This window comes from Pagrus major, chromosome 1, assembly GCF_040436345.1.
Source record: "Pagrus major chromosome 1, Pma_NU_1.0".
Lineage (NCBI taxonomy): Eukaryota > Metazoa > Chordata > Actinopteri > Spariformes > Sparidae > Pagrus > Pagrus major.
Window position 1 is genome coordinate 152,072 of NC_133215.1, and position 17,929 is coordinate 170,000.

Below are 17,929 nucleotides of genomic sequence, written 5' to 3' on the forward strand. Positions count from 1 at the left end.
TCAGGGATAACTAACTGAGCTATGGACACACAAAACAGGAAAACACTGCAGTATAACAACAAACATAATAATAATAATAATAATAATAATTATTATTATTATTATTATTATTATTATAATGATCGTAATAACGATAATAATTATATTATTATTATTATTATTGTTATTATAATGATCGTAATAACGATAATAATTATATTATTATTATTATTATTATTATTATTATTATTATTACAATGATCGTAATAACGATAATAATTATATTATTATTATTATTATAATGATCGTAATAGCGATAATAATTATATTATTATTATTATTATTATTATAATTCTGAGATGTGTAGTTTGAGATACCTTTATTTAAATGAACTTGAGTAAAGAAACTCTCTGGAAGATAAAGTAAAGAAATGTAGATGAAGATCATCATCATATTTTATGATGTCATCATAGTGTATGTATTATACACGATATAATAGATTAAAGGCACCACAGGGTAAATCTGATGACTGAAACATATTCAGTCAATTTTCTGATTTAAATTCTTCCAGATAAAATGATAAATGCCACTTTTGGAAACAATTTAGAGTTTCTATGTTAATGATGAGTTTTAAATCCATAATATTAAATGTACTTCCTTCAGTCTCTTCTCAGAACAGCTGCTCACTTTCCCAGGCCTTGAAAGTCCTTGAAAGTGTTGATGACCACTGAGTGATAACATGTACAGTGATCAGTGATCAGCCACAACATTAAAAACACTGTCAGTTCAAGTGAACAACATTAAACATCTTGTTACACAACAATGACTTGCTGGGAAACTTTGAGTTCATTCATGTGGCTGCCACTTGACACTCAGCCGAAAACGTTGCAGACCAACTAAACCCCCCATTGCAACATCCCTCCCTGATGGCAGTGAGCCCCAACATGCACCCTGACACTCCACAAAATCTACGCGAAAAAGAGCTCAAAGTGTCGACCGAGCCTCCAAATTCCCCAGATCTTGATCAGATCGAGCATCTGTGGGACTTCCTGGAACAAGTCCAACTCATGTAGACGCCACCTGGCAACAGCTGGGACTCAAAGGATCAGCCGGGAGTGTCCACTAGTGCCAGACACCACCGGGCATCCCAGAAGTCCTGTGTCCATGCCCACCAAAATAAAAGTTTAAAAACTCAATTAGAAGAAAATAAAGAACATCTGAAAACACGTGACTGTCAAAATCTAACATTAATAATTGAGTCTTATTGTGAAATCAGAGACCGGACGTGCTGATGTGACGTCACAGCGGCTGACTTGACCATGTGAAGCGCCTCACTGAGCTGGGTGTGGGCTCTCTCTCTCTCCTGCTGTACGTCTATGTCTCTCTCTCCTCAGCCTCTGCACACCAACACCGATTGCTAATAATAATGACGATTATATAACAGTTTAATCCTGACAGTATATATACATGTATACAATATATGAATGGAGATAATGTAAACATATAACAATGTTAATGACATAAAGATATAATGATGGTGACAGTGTATTAATTAATGAAGTGTCACATAACAAATGTTTGTTTCTGTTTTTAATTTAAAACAAAACAAAACTGAAGAAATGTTTTCACAAAATCACTGATGATGGTCCTGCAGAAGGGTCTGAGGACAGTCTCAGTAGAGTCAGTAGTGTCTCAGGAGAGTCAGTAGAGTCTCAGTTGTAGAGTCAGTAGAGTCTCAGTAGAGTCAGTTGAGTCTCAGTAGAGTCAGTAGAGTCTCAGTTGTAGAGTCAGTAGAGTCTCAGTAGAGTCAGTTGAGTCTCAGTAGAGTCAGTAGAGTCTCAGTTGTAGAGTCAGTAGAGTCTCAGTAGAGTCAGTTGAGTCTCAGTAGAGTCAGTAGAGTCTCAGTAGAGTCAGTTGAGTCTCAGTTGTAGAGTCAGTGGAGTCTCAGTAGAGTCAGTAGAGTCTCAGTTGTAGAGTCAGTAGAGTCTCAGTAGAGTCTCAGTTGTAGAGTCAGTGGAGTCTCAGTAGAGTCAGTAGAGTCTCAGTAGAGTCTCAGTTGTAGAGTCAGTAGAGTCTCAGTAGAGTCTCAGTTGTAGAGTCAGTAGAGTCTCAGTAGAGTCAGTTGAGTCTCAGTTGTAGAGTCAGTAGAGTCTCAGTAGAGTCAGTAGAGTCTCAGTAGAGTCAGTTGAGTCTCAGTAGAGTCAGTAGAGTCAGTTGAGTCTCAGTAGAGTCAGTAGAGTCTCAGTTGTAGAGTCAGTAGAGTCTCAGTAGAGTCAGTAGAGTCTCAGTAGAGTCAGTTGAGTCTCAGTAGAGTCAGTAGAGTCTCAGTAGTCAGTTGAGTCTCAGTTGTAGAGTCAGTAGAGTCTCAGTAGAGTCAGTAGAGTCTCAGTAGAGTCAGTTGAGTCTCAGTAGAGTCAGTAGAGTCTCAGTAGAGTCAGTAGAGTCTCAGTAGAGTCTCAGTTGTAGCGTCAGTAGAGTCTCAGTAGAGTCTCAGTTGTAGAGTCAGTGGAGTCTCAGTAGAGTCAGTAGAGTCTCAGTAGAGTCTCAGTTGTAGAGTCAGTAGAGTCTCAGTAGAGTCTCAGTTGTAGAGTCAGTAGAGTCTCAGTAGAGTCTCAGTTGTAGAGTCAGTGGAGTCTCAGTAGAGTCAGTAGAGTCTCAGTAGAGTCTCAGTTGTAGAGTCAGTAGAGTCTCAGTAGAGTCTCAGTTGTAGAGTCAGTAGAGTCTCAGTAGAGTCAGTTGAGTCTCAGTTGTAGAGTCAGTAGAGTCTCAGTTGTAGAGTCAGTAGAGTCTCAGTAGAGTCAGTAGAGTCTCAGTAGAGTCAGTTGAGTCTCAGTAGAGTCAGTAGAGTCAGTTGAGTCTCAGTAGAGTCAGTAGAGTCTCAGTTGTAGAGTCAGTAGAGTCTCAGTAGAGTCAGTAGAGTCTCAGTAGAGTCAGTAGAGTCTCAGTAGAGTCAGTTGAGTCTCAGTAGAGTCAGTAGAGTCTCAGTAGTCAGTTGAGTCTCAGTTGTAGAGTCAGTAGAGTCTCAGTAGAGTCAGTGGAGTCTCAGTAGAGTCAGTAGAGTCCCAGTTGTAGAGTCAGTAGAGTCTCAGTAGAGTCTCAGTTGTAGAGTCAGTAGAGTCTCAGTTGTAGAGTCAGTAGAGTCTCAGTAGAGTCAGTGGAGTCTCAGTAGAGTCAGTAGAGTCTCAGTAGAGTCAGTAGAGTCTCAGTAGAGTCAGTAGAGTCTCAGTAGAGTCAGTGGAGTCTCAGTAGAGTCAGTAGAGTCTCAGTAGAGTCAGTAGAGTCTCAGTAGAGTCTCAGTTGTAGAGTCAGTGGAGTCTCAGTAGAGTCAGTAGAGTCTCAGTAGAGTCAGTAGAGTCTCAGTAGAGTCTCAGTTGTAGAGTCAGTAGAGTCTCAGTTGTAGAGTCAGTAGAGTCTCAGTAGAGTCAGTAGAGTCTCAGTAGAGTCAGTGGAGTCTCAGTAGAGTCAGTAGAGTCTCAGTAGAGTCAGTAGAGTCTCAGTAGAGTCAGTAGAGTCTCAGTAGAGTCAGTAGAGTCTCAGTAGAGTCAGTGGAGTCTCAGTAGAGTCAGTAGAGTCTCAGTAGAGTCAGTGGAGTCTCAGTAGAGTCAGTAGAGTCTCAGTAGAGTCAGTTGAGTCAAACAGCTGATGAGCCTTAAATGTCTTGATGGACTCCACACCTCCACACAGTCATGTGCAGATCATTCCAATATTTTCCTGTTTAAACAGAATAATTTATTATTTTATTCTGAAGAGTCCATGAAACAACAAAAATGAAGAATATCTGTGTGTTTTTATCTCTGAGGTTTGAACAGTTGATGTTTTTACTTTGTTCTGACATCTAAAGACTAAACAACTGATTCATCAAACAGAAAACAAACAGTGAAAATAATCTGCAGCGTCCCATCCAAAGATCACAGAATAATAACTACTCATTAAACCCAACTGTGAGTTTCTATCAGAAGTAGTTTGATTTCCAGAAGGTACCTGAACCTCTCAGTGAAGAATAGCTTTAAATTGGTCATTATTGTATGACGTCACTCTAATATTCCCCACTGTTAGTTCCATATAGATTGTTTTAGAAATTCCCACTTCTCCCACTGCCCCTGAAGGCATCCTCGTCCAACCAGCCAGTCCCTGTGTGGAGCAGTGCGCATGCGCTATGCTCGCGGAAGAAGCCATGTTAAAGTTGTGTTGACAGCGTCTGTTAGTGTCTGTGAGTCCGGTTCGGCCCGGCACAGTCTGGGTCACAGAGTCCGGCTCGGTTTGGTCTGAACAGCCGGGAAGATGAGCTGCTGTCCGGACATCTCCCGCAGGAACCCGCAGGACGACTTCCAGCTGATCCAGCGCGTCGGCAGCGGGACGTATGGTGACGTCTACAAGGTACGTCACAGACTGTGTACCGACTCTGTGTTAGCTTAGCAGCAGGCTAGCTGTGTGACGCTTCATGCGTTTGACAGACAGCCTGTCTCACCTGTCGCCAGGTGTGTCTGCTCCTCCTCTCACGTTGTGTTTTGTGCGCGTTCACTCCCGCGTCACATGACTGTGAGGTGTTTCTCAGCTCCAGCTCTGATTGGCTGTGATGGAAACGCTCAGGTAACTGTCCTCTTCAGGTGTTAACGATGACGTGTTGAGTCTGTCCCAGCAGCCTTCTCGTCCTACAGTAACCATAGCAACATGCTCCGATTCCTCCATGTCAGCACCTGATCAGTACTGAGCATGTGCAGTCCTCAACAGAGATGAGAAAGAAGTAAGATGTCTCACTCCATATCAACACCCGTTATCAGTCCCTGAATAATCAATGTGTCTCAATCAGAAGGTTAAGATCAGGTCTAAGGTCTTCTGGGTGTGTTCTGCTGAGGTATATGATCTATATGATATGTTGCTTTCTATTGTTCACTGTCTCTCTGGCGTGTTGGTGATGTTGTGAAGGAGTGAACCTCCTGCTGTTGGGTTTTTACCTGTGTTTAAAAAACAGCCTGATGCAGGTGTAAGATGAGCATCTTTATAGACGCTCTGTCTCATATATGTTCATATAAGTTCATATATATTCATACATAAACAGACTGTCCACTGAGTCTGCAGCTCGTCATCAGATTGTCTGAGCTTTTCCACCCGTCTCTCTCTCTCTCCACCCGTCTCTCTCTCTCTCAGTTCAATTCAATTCAATTCAAAGGAGCTTTATTGGCATGAAAGTTTTAACAACAATGTTGCCGAAGCATCTGTCCAAACACTCAGACAGAACACAACAAATAACAACATGAACACCAACACAACACCAAAATTGATTTACAATAATTATATATACAGTATATCCTGTGTGTGTGTGTGTGTGTGTGTGTGTGTGTGTGTGTGTGTGTGTGTGTGTGTCAGTCATTCACTGTCTGTCTCTCTCTGTCTTCTCTCTCTCTCCACCTGTCTCTCTCTCTCTCTCCACCCATCTCTCTCTCCACCTGTCTCTCTCTCTCTCCACCCATCTCTCTCTCCACCCATCTCTCTCTCCACCTGTCTCTCTCTCTCTCCACCCATCTCTCTCTCCACCCATCTCTCTCTCCACCCGTCTCTCTCTCTCCACCCGTCTCTCTCTCTCTCCACCCATCTCTCTCTCCACCTGTCTCTCTCTCTCCACCCATCTCTCTCTCCACCTGTCTCTCTCTCTCTCCACCCATCTCTCTCTCCACCTGTCTCTCTCTCTCTCCACCCATCTCTCTCTCCACCCATCTCTCTCTCCACCCATCTCTCTCTCCACCTGTCTCTCTCTCCACCTGTCTCTCTCTCTCTCCGTGGAGGCTGGTGCTTTGTTTTTGTTTCATGCTTTTCCTTCTTTGTCTTTCTTTATTGTGGTGCTGTATCTGCCGGTACATGAGGGTTACTGTCGGTGGAAGTTGGGAGTGCTGTTCTCTGAGGGGCTTTACATACTGGGGCCCTGGTATTCAGCTCGGACCAAGCACAGAGATCTGCTAATGAATTTTCTGTTTGGCCCGGCTAAACTGGCTATTTGGCTCATGAGGCGTAATGGGTCGCAGGGTTTAGGGCTGGTGGACCCTGAGTTACGCTCGGTTCAGACAGGACGCCGAAGCGCCGCACCGGTCGGCAAGCGGCTCTGCTCCTCGGCTGTTCTGTAGTCACAGCGTTGGAGCTGTCCTTGTACAATGTATGCTGGGGGTCATACAACTCCCTGTACTTCTCCACTTCCACAATCAACTTCACTTCATCCATCTTCAACAACTCCAGCGTCTCTCTGCCTCTCTCTCTCACTGTCTCTGTTTGCCTGTGTATGTTCTGACACCCCTTATAGTGAGCCCACCCTGTCTGAGACTCTCTTTTGTGTGTGTGTGTGTGTTCACCTCATGCTCTGATTAGATACACACACACACACACACACACACATCGCATTCATCAATCGCGGTGTTTAATTATTGAAAATAGTTTTATTTTGAAATTTGTTTTATTTTGAAAATCGACCGGATTCTCTCGTTGTTGCTTTGTTTGACTCCCTGCCTGGCTTGACACATTCGGTCCCTATGTGAACACATCATTGGTTAACATGGGCGCTGAAACGAAAATGGCTCTGCTCCTCGGCGCTTCGCAGCTAATCGCGGCGCTTCGGCATCCTGTCTGAACCCAGCGTCACTGTTCAAGGGGCTGCTGGACTCTGAGTTACTGTTCAAGGGGCTGCTGGACCCTGAGTTACTGTTCAAGGGGCTGCTGGACCCTGAGTTACTGTTCAAGGGGCTGCTGGACCCTGAGTTACTGTTCAAGGGGCTGCTGGACCCTGAGTTACTGTTCAAGGGGCTGCTGGACCCTGAGTTACTGTTCAAGGGCCTGCTGGACCCTGAGTTACTGTTCAAGGGGCTGCTGGACCCTAAGTTACTGTTCAAGGGGCTGCTGGACCCTGAGTTACTGTTCAAGGGGCTGCTGGACCCTGAGTTACTGTTCAAGGGGCTGCTGGACCCTGAGTTACTGTTCAAGGGGCTGCTGGACCCTGAGTTACTGTTCAAGGGCCTGCTGGACCCTGAGTTACTGTTCAAGGGGCTGCTGGACCCTGAGTTACTGTTCAAGGGGCTGCTGGACCCTGAGTTACTGTTCAAGGGGCTGCTGGACCCTGAGTTACTGTTCAAGGGGCTGCTGGACCCTGAGTTACTGTTCAAGGGGCTGCTGGACCCTGAGTTACTGTTCAAGGGGCTGCTGGACCCTCTCGTATAGTGCTGTGATGAATACACCAAAATGCAACCTAATAAATAAAGGTGGTTAAAAGTCAAAGTCTCTCTCTCTCATTATCACAGTATACATCTTTTGAGAGTTGCTGAGTTAAATGATAGTTTCACCAGTAGCTCATACCAAATGTACAGACCATCTCTGGCAGCATGGCAGAAAGTAAAGCTGATTAGTAAAGTGTGATTTACAGTTGGAAAGATAGCAGTTTAGTAGCATTTGCACAGACAGAACTGGAGATCGCTTTAAACTCAAACTGGAAATGACAAGATATCTCAATTAGACCATGTTTCACCATTCATTCAGACTGTTCACAGTTCCTTCATTTTGGCTCCGTCTTCGATGCTGCCATCATCATCATCATCATCATCTGGGTCAACAGAGTGAAACTCTGCCACATACAGGCTCTTGTCGATGCTGCTGGGGATGGGCTTGATTTCAGTGACCAGTTGATCCTTGATGTTCTTCAGGTTGTAGCGGTCATCTGAGGTTATCAGATTGATGGCCAGACCCAGGTGACCAAAATGCCCTGATCTGCCGATGCGGTGAAGGTAGGTCTCTGCGCTTTTGGGGAAGTCAAAATTGATGACCACATTCACAGCCTGGATGTCGATTCCCCTTGTGAAAATATCTGTGCAGACCAGGTTTCTGCACAATCCATTCCTGAAGTCGTGGAACACGCGGTTCCTGTATTCCTGCATCATCTTTGCATGAATGTAGAAGCAAGAATAGCCCAGTTGGGTGATTTTCTTGGCCAGAAGCTTAACCCTCTGGGTGGAGTTACAGAAGATGATCGACTGATTGATCTGAAGCCTCAAAAAGAGTGTGTTGAGACAGTGGACCTTTTGTCTTTCAATCACATAGGCATAGTACTGAGCGATGCCCTTCAATGTCAGCTCCTTCATCAGGTTGATCTCATAAGGCTTCTTCAGGTGCTTGCTCATGAATTTTTGCACACTGATGGGGAAAGTGGCAGAGTAAAGCAGGATCTGACATTCCTTTGGAAAGAAGCTGATAATGTCTTCGATTATGACCACAAAGTCCTGTGACAGCAGTTTATCTGCCTCATCCATCACTATCATTTGGGCCCTCTCCACTTTTGCCACACCCTTCTTGATCAGGTCCAGTATCCTGCCCGGTGTAGCAATCACTACATGCACTACAGTTGGTGCCACCTGTGGTAGCCATGACCTTGACCCCTCTGGGGTAGTTGCTGATCTGAATGCTGATTTGGCTCACTTGTAGGGCCAACTCTCTTGTTGGCACCAATATTATGGCTTGGATGAAATCCTTTTTCTGGTCTATTCTTTCCAGGAGAGGGATGAGGTAGGCTCCACTTTTTCCTGTACCATTCTTTGCCTGAGCCAAGATATCTCTGCCTGACAGAGCGATGGGGATGCTTTCCTCCTGGATAGGGGAGGGTTTCTCCCATCCCATTTCAAAGATCCCCATTAGAAGTTCCCGCTTCAGGCAGTAGTCTTCAAATTCATTTCCCTTGGTTGATGTCACATCCGAAGTTCTCATCCGGGTATCTTTTGGAGGAAGCTCCAGGCACTTCTTCCAGTCATCACCAAACTTGATGCCCCCACTGCTCTGAGGAATGCCGGTCATTCTCATGGGGCCGCTGAGCTGTTGGGCAGGTGCAAGGAGTCCTGGCAGTTGCCCAGCTGGTTTAGTCTGTCCTCTGAACTGCCCAGTTGCTGGTTTATTCAATCCAATCATTGGCGCTGGGTTTGCTGTTCTTGCTGTAGCCATGGGTTCAGTGTCTCGACTGGCAATTTTCCCTCAGTGTGTTATATTTATATTTGCGTCTTTTTCTTTCAACTGTTTTGATTAATGCACCCGTGTGTAAAAAAAACCTAAAAGCTGAAAAAATAAAGCTTTTTTTCTCTCTTTCCTCTCTTAAAAATGTATTGTGTACACAATCTGATGTTCAGACCTCTTGAAAAGAAGAAGTCTGTGTATGAATTCTGTCTATTTACAAGACCACTCTCCAAAAAGGGAGAAAGTAACATTCATATGAATAAGTAAATCAAATATGTGACCAAAATAACCTCTTATTTTCTTTCAAATAGTTTGTCAAGAGTCCTTTGATCCTTGCTGTAATGATGATCCAGAAATGTCATTGTGTTCTTCAGGTATCTTTGCTTGACTTTTTAAGTCCCAGTGCTAGGTTTATACATTCAAAATGTCTTTGCTGGGGCTCAATACTGGCTCAGAAAAATCACTCCAGAAATCATGGACAGCCCACTTTAAATGGCTGTGGTTAACTTGTTCCAGTTTCCTTTTCTTCTGCAGCAACAGTTGAGATGGCAGGCTGCAAAGTGCTTTGGGGATTGCCAGTCCAACAAACAATCCGGTTACCCAGTCGGAGTAAGATGCTACATTCGCTTTGCTACATCCACCCAAAGTCTTCCTCGTTGTGTCGTTGCTTAATGTTATATCGGCAGTTTCATTAAGTTTGGTAGATACTCGCCGTTTCCAGAAATCCACCGAGTTGTCGCTCTTTTGTCTCTTCTCTTCTTTTCTCTCTCTCTCTCTCGCTCTCTCTCTCTCTCTCTCTCTCTCTCTCTCCACCTGTCTGTCTGTCTGTCTGTCTTTCTCTCTCTCCACCCGTCAGGATGAGGTCTGTCATGTATCCTTGGCGTCCTGGTGACTGTGGCCTCATGGGAAATCTCAGGTGACTCCCGGAGTCAAAACTCAACGTGACGGCAGAAAAAATGAAAGTTTGTCCATTAAGTTGATCAATAATTCAGAGCGTCCTGCTGCTTCCTGTAACACGACCCCCTCCTCCCCCTCCTCCCCCCTGGAGTCTCCCACCTTGACCTTGACTTCTCTGATTGCCTATCAGGACACTGATTACTGATTGTTGTCCTAATCAATCATCCTGCTGATCATTTTCTCAGTGAATTGACTGATTGATCTGATCTGAAGGAGTGAATGTTAGTTGACCAATCACATGCAGGGTCTCATGACTGTATCTCACCATCGTCATGACAACAGAAGCATAAAACTGCAGATTAACGACAGAAACATGCAGACATAATGTGCTGCTCACATTCATCAATACTTATCAATAGATTATTTAGTCATATGGGTGTAAGCGAACGTGTACTCGAGATAACATGTGTTTAGACGTACAGTATATGTGCATATGCTTTGTCTTTTCTTTTTCTTTTTGATGTTTCTTTTGTGTTTATAAGGGCACAACTTGGCAAGCATTTGTACTATTTAGCCACATCATATTGTAGCCATACCTATTTTTGTCTATTATACTGATGCTACCTATGTTTTGTGCAAAAAAACGTGAAAAAATAAAGTTTAAAAAAAAAAAAAAAAAAAATCAATACTTATCAATAACATTCGTGTCCACTCAAACAACCGACCACAACTGACAGAGAAAAACCTACAAAACCCTTTATATTATATTTCGCCCTGTACCTTTAATCTGGGAACAGTTTCCTATAGTGTGACATTTATTCATGTGACTCAGGAGAAGCTGTCATGATGTGAGATGGGACGACGATGATGAGATTTAAAGAGCTGCGACACGACGAAGAGCTGCTTAATGTTAAACATGTCAGAGATCAGCTGCTGCTGCAAGAGTTCAGCGCTGCAGAGAGACGTGAGGAGGAGGAGAGGAGGAGGAGGAGGGGGAGGAGAGGAGGAGGACGAGGAACAGGAGGGGGAGGAGGGGGAGGAGGAGGAGGAGAGGAGGGGGAGGAGTGGAGTGGGAGGAGTGGGAGGAGAGATGAAAAAAAAATTGGTATTGATGTACTTCCTGTCAGTGAGGTCACTGGTTTCTGCGGCGATGAACCTGATCAGAGTCCTCTGATATTGATCACCGGCTGATATTCTGATCAGATTCTGATCTTACTCAGTGTGACACACCTGGTGGTTTTTCAGTAGCTAATTGATCGAGATGCTTAAGGTCCTGTTAGTGAACGATTTGTTATTAATCTGACGTTAAAGTCCAAACTGAAACTCATTGTCAGCCAATCAGTGGAAGCCTGTGATGTCACACATGTGACCACAAGTTTAATTCAGTGAGATGGAACCAGATCAGATCAAAGAGAGACGTTGTTCCCACAGGAACAGGAAGTGACATCAGTGCACAAACACACACGCCAGTGGCATCTTTGCCTGTGTGTGTGTGTGTGTGTGTGTGTGTGTGTGTGTGTGAGAGAGAGAGAGAGAGAGACAGAGACAGAGAGAGAGAGAGATCGTTGCTCCAGCAGATGTCTACTGTAGAGTCACTGCACAGATGTGCAGTGACTCTACAGTAGAAGATGTGCAGTGACTCTACAGTGACTCTACAGTAGATGTGCAGTGACTCTGCAGTGACTCTACAGTAGAAGATGTGCAGTGACTCTACAGTAGATGTGCAGTGTCTCTACAGTAGAAGATGTGCAGTGACTCTGCAGTGACTCTACAGTAGATGAGCAGTGACTCTACAGTAGATGTGCAGTGACTCTACAGTAGATGTGCAGTGACTCTGCAGTAGATGTGTAGTGACTCTACAGTAGATGTGCAGTGACTCTACAGTAGAAGATGTGCAGTGACTCTACAGTGACTCTACAGTAGATGTGCAGTGACTCTGCAGTGACTCTACAGTAGAAGATGTGCAGTGACTCTACAGTAGATGTGCAGTGACTCTAAAGTAGATGTGCAGTGACTCTACAGTAGATGTGCAGTGACTCTACAGTAGAAGATGTGCAGTGACTCTGCAGTGACTCTACAGTAGAAGATGTGCAGTGACTCTATAGTAGATGATGTGCAGTGACTCTACAGTAGAAGATGTGCAGTGTCTCTACAGTAGATGATGTGCAGTGACTCTACAGTAGAAGATGTGCAGTGACTCTACAGTAGAAGATGTGCAGTGTCTCTACAGTAGATGATGTGCAGTGTCTCTACAGTAGATGTGCAGTGACTCTGCAGTAGATGTGCAGTGACTCTACAGTAGATGTGCAGTGACTCTACAGTAGATGTGCAGTGACTCTAAAGTAGATGTGCAGTGTCTCTACAGTAGATGTGCAGTGACTCTACAGTAGAAGATGTGCAGTGTCTCTACAGTAGATGTGCAGTGACTCTGCAGTAGATGTGCAGTGACTCTACAGTAGATGTGCAGTGACTCTACAGTAGAAGATGTGCAGTGACTCTGCAGTAGATGTGCAGTGACTCTACAGTAGATGTGCAGTGATTCTACAGTAGATGAGCAGTGACTCTACAGTAGATGTGCAGTGACTCTACAGTAGATGTGCAGTGACTCTGCAGTAGATGTGCAGTGACTCTACAGTAGATGTGCAGTGACTCTACAGTAGATGTGCAGTGACTCTAAAGTAGATGTGCAGTGTCTCTACAGTAGATGTGCAGTGACTCTACAGTAGAAGATGTGCAGTGTCTCTACAGTAGATGTGCAGTGACTCTGCAGTAGATGTGCAGTGACTCTACAGTAGATGTGCAGTGACTCTACAGTAGAAGATGTGCAGTGACTCTGCAGTAGATGTGCAGTGACTCTACAGTAGATGTGCAGTGACTCTACAGTAGATGAGCAGTGACTCTACAGTAGATGTGCAGTGACTCTGCAGTAGATGTGCAGTGACTCTACAGTAGATGAGCAGTGACTCTACAGTAGATGTGCAGTGACTCTAAAGTAGAAGATGTGCAGTGACTCTGCAGTGACTCTACAGTAGAAGATGTGCAGTGACTCTACAGTAGATGATGTGCAGTGACTCTACAGTAGAAGATGTGCAGTGTCTCTACAGTAGAAGATGTGCAGTGTCTCTACAGTAGATGTGCAGTGACTCTACAGTAGATGATGTGCAGTGACTCTACAGTAGAAGATGTGCAGTGTCTCTACAGTAGAAGATGTGCAGTGTCTCTACAGTAGATGTGCAGTGACTGCAGTAGATGTGCAGTGACTCTACAGTAGATGTGCAGTGACTCTACAGTAGAAGATGTGCAGTGACTCTGCAGTAGATGTGCAGTGACTCTACAGTAGAAGATGTGCAGTGACTCTACAGTAGATGTGCAGTGACTCTACAGTAGATGTGCAGTGACTCTACAGTAGATGTGCAGTGACTCTGCAGTAGATGTGCAGTGACTCTAAAGTAAATGTGCAGTGACTCTACAGTAGAAGATGTGCAGTGACTCTGCCCTCAGAGGGCCATCAGTGTGTCATCAGACTGAATGAGGTGCAGTGGGCTTGTCGGGTTTGAATCTCACACAGATGTGTTACATTGACTTGGCTGCTGCTCAGAGGCTCCTGGGCAGCTGTGGTCTGCCAGAGTGTGAGCTGCTCATGATTCAACACACGCACACACACTCCGCCCCCTCACCTCCACTGATCAATACCTGTGTGGACCGTTTCCCACGATCCTACCCTGCTCTGTGTGTGTGTGTGTGTGTGAGTGTGTGTGTGTGTGTTTTTCATTAGCATTGTTAGCATCAGACTGAACCACCCCCCATCAGAGGTTATTGATCGTTGTCCTGAAGCTCCATCAGCTTATATCGACCAACAGGACGGACACTTCTGCTTCACCTTCCACAGGGGTCGGGGGGGGGGGGGGGGGGGGGGGGTTGGGGTGGGGTGGGGGGGGGTGGGGGGTTGGGAGGGGTGGGGTGATAATCATGAGCTGTGTTTTAATTAACACTCAGTGAGACTGCAGCAGTGTGTTCACTCTCTGAGGTGTGAATATAAGCGCTGTGTTGAAGTGCTGAAGTGGCAGGATGATGGAGGTCAGGACGGAGTGGGGGAGGTGCAGGGGGGGGGGGGAGGGACTGTGTGTATGTGTGTGGGGGGGTTGTCGATCAGTGGCAGCCTGTCTTCCATCAGGTCCTCAGATCCCTGCAGACAAGTTCACCGTTACCTTCAGTCCCACCACACAGTGAAGAGAAGTCAATCAGACAAACAGATTCAAGACACGAGGAGACACTTTGTTTATCATCCTGTTGTTTATCATTTATCAAACAATAAACAACAAACAAACAAATAAATCGCCTCATTTATCACCTCCTGTTGGGCTTCACTTAAATTAAATACGACAAAATTATTAAAGCTCTAAAAATATCAAACTTTAAGAGAAATGTGAAACTTCATGAAACCAGAACATTGTTGGTCACTTCCTGCAGCTGTTTCTCAATAAAAATCCTCCACTTCTGAGTACACTCTGTGAGAACAGTTAATAATTAATAATAATAATTATTGTTTATTATTGTTTATTATTGTTATTATTATGAACTGCCCCCCTACAGTTTCTCTGCTTTCACTGCTTGAGTGTAAAAACCTGATTAGATTTGAAAATCATCTTATTGATCAGTTTTGTCAAGAACTAAACTATGTTGAACCAACACACACACACACACACACACACTCTGCTCTGAAGGTGTGTAAGCCCAGAGGACGCATTCATTGATCGATGCTGCTTGTGTGTGTGTGTGTGTGTGTGTGTGTGTGTGTGTGTGTGTGTGTGTGTTGCTCAAGTTCGAGTTTAAATGAATTGTATTTGTATTGTCAAAGAGAACAATTATTATTAACTGTTAATAACTGGATCTGTCTGTCTCTCTGATCTGTCTGTCTCTCTGATCTGTCTGTCTCTCTGACCTGTCTGTCTCTCAGGCGAGGAGTGTCAGCACTGGAGACCTGGCAGCCATCAAGGTCATCAAACTCGAACCTGGTAAGAATCAAATCCTGATCACATGATCACTGCAGAGACACTGGAGGACGTGAATTCAACACGTGTGATGAACATGTGACTTTCATCAGTCTCTTATTTTGAAAAGAACGTCACACAGCAGCTGTTGCGTTGACTTCCTAGTGTGATGATAAGAGACATGGGGGAGCAGGCGGACGGGGGTATTAACAACCTGAACTTGAATTAATTTACCAAACATTTCTCTCATGAGCCAGCAGACAGCGCCCAGAATGACTGCCAGGCGTTAACAGCTGATCCTCACGTTTAACATGAGAGAAGATACATCTTCATCATCTTCATCCTCCTCCTCATTAATCAGACTGCAGCAGTCAGCAGGTGTTCCAGCTGTGTGTGTGTGTGTGTGTGTGTGTGTGTGTGTGTGTGTGTGTGTGTGTGTGTGTGTGTGTGAATACTGATCAGTTGTTGATCATTCTGCAGGTGATCAGTGTATCATGCTGTCTTACTGTCGTTATGAGGACATGATGTTTATATGAAGCTTTAGTAACACAGCGCCTCCTGCAGGCTGCAGAGATCATTACAGACTGGTCACAGATCATTACAGACTGGTCACAGATCATTACAGACTGGTCACAGATCATTTCAGACTGGTCACAGATCATTTCAGACTGATCACAGATCATTACAGACTGGTCACAGATCATTACAGACTGGTCACAGATCATTACAGACTGGTCACAGATCATTACAGACTGATCACAGATCATTACAGACTGATCACAGATCATTACAGACTGATCACAGATCATTACAGACTGATCTGAGATCATTACAGACTGATCACAGATCATTACAGACTGATCGCAGATCATTACAGACTGGTCACAGACCATTACAGACTGGTCACAGATCATTACAGACTGATCACAGACCATTACAGACTGATCACAGATAGTTACAGACTGGTCACAGACCATTACAGACTGGTCACAGATCATTACAGACTGATCACAGACCATTACAGACTGATCACAGATAGTTACAGACTGGTCACAGACCATTACCGTCAGGTGTGGTGAATAGGCTTGATTGCGGGGCGGAGCTAAGCCTGCATAAGGTAAATCTAGCACATATGAGCTAGTCACTACAGCGTCAGCTGCAGTGTCAGGACAGCCGAACGAAGACTGTCGAACAAACAGAAACTGCAGGAGTCTATCGAGGAAGTCCAAGCAACTCACTGTCCACCACAGATCACAGCCATGAGTCCCACCCAGTCCCAGTCAGGACATCAAATCGGAGAAGATTTCACCGGAGACCCATTGCTCGAGGCTGCCCAGTGAGCAAAAAGTGGTCTAGATCACGTCTTTTAGACGTCATTTATGGACATCCAAAGATGTCTAAAAGACGTCTTCTGGGGAGCCAGAATGAAAGTTTTTTATACGTCTTTTCTGGACGTTGTATAGACGTCAATTAAAGACATCTAAAAGATGTCATCTATGGACATCCAGAAGACATCCTCTGGGGAGCCAGAATAAAATGGTTAAATAACACTATCTTACACTACTAAAAACGACAAAAGTTGTATGTAATATTTTAATGACTGAAAGATCATGAACATTAATACGTAAATACATAAAAATAAACGAGTGCTCAGTCTGATACTTACAGATTATCATGATGGTTAAGATTACTGAAGTTGAACAGGCAGTTTGGGTCATACAATATGCTTGAATAGAATTACCAGGTATACCCTGGCTTACTACTACAGTCCATAGGCAGATAGAAGTCCAAGGTTTTGAAATGTCCATTGGCTTAAAAGTGTCTTTAATTAGTCAAAATGTTTCCAAGGTGCTACCTCCTCCTTGTCCCATCCTGTAGCTGTTGATGCAAGGGCGCAGCATGGGTGCAGCAAATGTTACTGTATGTGCACATCAGGGGTTTCTCCAGGTTGAATGGACTGAGTTGCAGCAATGGATCTAACACCAGCATCAGGGCGAGAGCAGAGATAACAATTATTATATGATCAAAAGTTGTTTCATTGACACTAAAGTTGTGGTGAGAAATATTTAAAAAAACATATATCATAATATTTTTAAAATTTTTGATCATAACGGTATACAGTTCAATTTCAATTTAACAAGCTTAAGTGGCATGAATGTTTTATACAATATTGCCAAAGCAAAGAATATCAGAACAAATAATACATATATAATTAATAATTAATAATAATTAAAAAATAAATAAAAATTAAAAATAAAAAGAAGAAAGTAAAGTGTGTGTGTGTGTGTGTGTGTGCGCGTATCAATGTGCAGGTAAGAATCCAGTGTGGAGGAGATCATGTCAGGTGTTGGCAGCTTCTCTTCTCCTGTGGCAGCTTCACATATTCTGCTGCATCTGCAGCAGCGCCACTTTTCTCTCCCAGTAGATGTTGTGTGTTTTCTGTCTGAGAGTTTGCTGAAGTTTGGGCTTCTGTGTGTGATGTTGGTGTAGAGCTGGTTCTGATGTCTGTGTAAGTGTCAGTGCAGCAGGAAGTGTCTGTGTGGACCGAGCCGACACAGCCGCTCCTCTCTGGGCAGCCACGTCTGTCTGTGCCGGCCGCTCTCTCAGGCCCGGCTGTGGCGGTCTTGGTGCCCGGTGCTGTTGGAGCTGAGCCTCTGGACCAGCTGGCTGAGGGGACTCCTGTCTTTGCTCTCCTCTTGGCATTGTAGGGCTTTGTAGTGGTGGGAGCCGGGCTCGCTGGATTTGAGGTGTTGGTAGAATTTTGTAGCAATTACAGTAGTCAACAATTCTTGTTTGACTGTTTATAAAGCATGAAGTATAAAATGATAACACAATTCTGTGTTATACCTTTTGGTCAACTTGTTTCCAACACATTACCACAAATTTTACATACATTTTTGTAATGTATGGTATAATATACCTAATTTCCATGGAATTATACCTAAGTTTTGAGTAAAAAAGCAGGAATTATGAATTATTTTGACTCTAGTTAGGATCAGAGGCACATATGTTGATGCACAGACTGTTATATGTCAAAGTTTAGTCAGGATATTGTTTTGAAACCATTTACATTTTTTTCTGTTGTCCTC

General features: G+C 44.1%; 1 protein-coding gene and 1 pseudogene across 5 annotated transcripts in view; one reads left to right on the plus strand and one right to left on the minus strand.

The window, feature by feature from the left end:
* The first annotated feature begins 4,163 nt into the window (after positions 1-4,163).
* The window catches only part of LOC141010961 (mitogen-activated protein kinase kinase kinase kinase 3-like), a 64,023-nt gene continuing 50,257 nt past the window's right edge, over positions 4,164-17,929 (plus strand). For all 5 annotated transcript variants that reach the window (XR_012180216.1, XR_012180213.1, XR_012180214.1 and 2 more), the window contains exons 1-2: positions 4,164-4,356; positions 14,807-14,864. Coding sequence is in view for 2 of the 5 variants with exons in the window: in XM_073484177.1 (XP_073340278.1) it covers positions 4,261-4,356; positions 14,807-14,864 (154 nt within the window). In the remaining 3 variants the exon portion in view is untranslated. The remainder of the gene's footprint in view (positions 4,357-14,806; positions 14,865-17,929) is intronic.
* On the minus strand, positions 7,479-9,142 carry LOC140997589 (probable ATP-dependent RNA helicase ddx6 pseudogene; annotated as a pseudogene).